Raw genomic sequence first — 1,319 nt, 5'->3', positions numbered from 1 at the left:
AAGCACCCCTCATAATTTGCGTTGCTGCCTGACGCAGAGGACTCGATCGTAATATTCAGTATGTTGCTGATATTTGATATTTGACCAAACAAAAGGATATGATTGAGATTTAGTGACAGTACATGTTATGTGTTTATCTTCCAGCGGCTTGGAGCCCCATCTCCATGTACAGGGGGAAGTCATCCCGGGTCTGGTGATGCACTTAGATTACCCAGGAAGCTTTGCATGTCCTGTCATACATCCGGGACATTCTGGGATGCTTGAAGAGTGACTCTGAGAACGACATGTTGGTCATATAACAGAACTCTATCATGATCAAATGCTATTCCTCCGATGATTCTGAACGATATCATGTCTAATAAAGAGGGCACTTAACACACCTGTATAATCAAGTTGCATGTAGAGAAACTGTCGTGTTGTTTTGCACCATGTCACACAAGCTTTTAGCGAGCTTTACAATAAAAATATATAGTTTATCACTCAAGATAACGTCTGGTGTTGCTAATGGTCATGTTGTTGTTCCTGCTAGATATTAAAAAAAAAACATGATTTAAAATCGTAGCCTGGTATCCAGCCATATTATAGCTGCCGAGTCTCCGCAAAGACAGAAGAGACTCGGGAGTTATAATACGGCTGGATACCAGGCTATTGAAATCGACCCTGGTTTGCGAAATAAAAACCGATGACGCTGGTTGATTTTCCATTCATGTGAACTTTACTACAGATGGCTTTAACTGTCGTCATGGTAGTAAAACACTGACCTCCTTTCGACAAGGTTCACACTTAAATCAATGTTAATGGACTTTTCCTCGCTTCTAGTGGATCGTTTTACTGTCTCACAAACTCCCTTATTGGCTTTAAGGATAACATCGATAGTCCACATCGTACTCACAAAGCCAGGAACCCAAACATTGATGCTTCTCAAGACCTTATATCTGACGGAAGAAGGAAAACGGTGTTAAGATTGTGTTGAATAAGAAATGTGGGTTAAATGTTGGAAGGTCAAGGATTCTCTGGATTCAGGCCGAATCCATTATACACATCATTACTCATGCACACTGCAGACTGCATGTGAAGTGAAATATCTATGATATATAATACAGGGACGCTTCTAAGGCTTCAGCTGCAACTATATCAAAACACTTTAGTACTAACCAAACTACATGTACTTCAAAGCCAAAGGGTTATGAAGTCGTGAAATTAGGGTTCCCATCAAATTAATGATGTGTAAGCGGCTAAGGTAGATAGGAATACGCACACCTGCAAAGATTTAGAAACCCTCTCAAACAGCTAACCATAAGAATCGTCACCGTAAAGGT

The 1,319-nt window shown here is 40.5% G+C and overlaps 1 protein-coding gene across 1 annotated transcript in view; it reads left to right on the top strand.

The window, feature by feature from the left end:
- Window positions 1-271, top strand: part of LOC118413587 — a 4,801-nt gene extending 4,530 nt beyond the window's left edge. The window contains exon 4 of the mRNA XM_035817114.1: window positions 145-271. Within this exon, the coding sequence (XP_035673007.1) occupies window positions 145-271 (127 nt within the window). The remainder of the gene's footprint in view (window positions 1-144) is intronic.
- Window positions 272-1,319: the final 1,048 nt, after the last annotated feature.

The sequence above is a fragment of the Branchiostoma floridae genome, chromosome 4 (genome assembly GCF_000003815.2).
Source record: "Branchiostoma floridae strain S238N-H82 chromosome 4, Bfl_VNyyK, whole genome shotgun sequence".
NCBI classification, from domain to species: domain Eukaryota; kingdom Metazoa; phylum Chordata; class Leptocardii; order Amphioxiformes; family Branchiostomatidae; genus Branchiostoma; species Branchiostoma floridae.
Note: the sequence above shows the minus strand (reverse complement) of the source record. Positions and strands in the feature narration are given on the sequence as shown.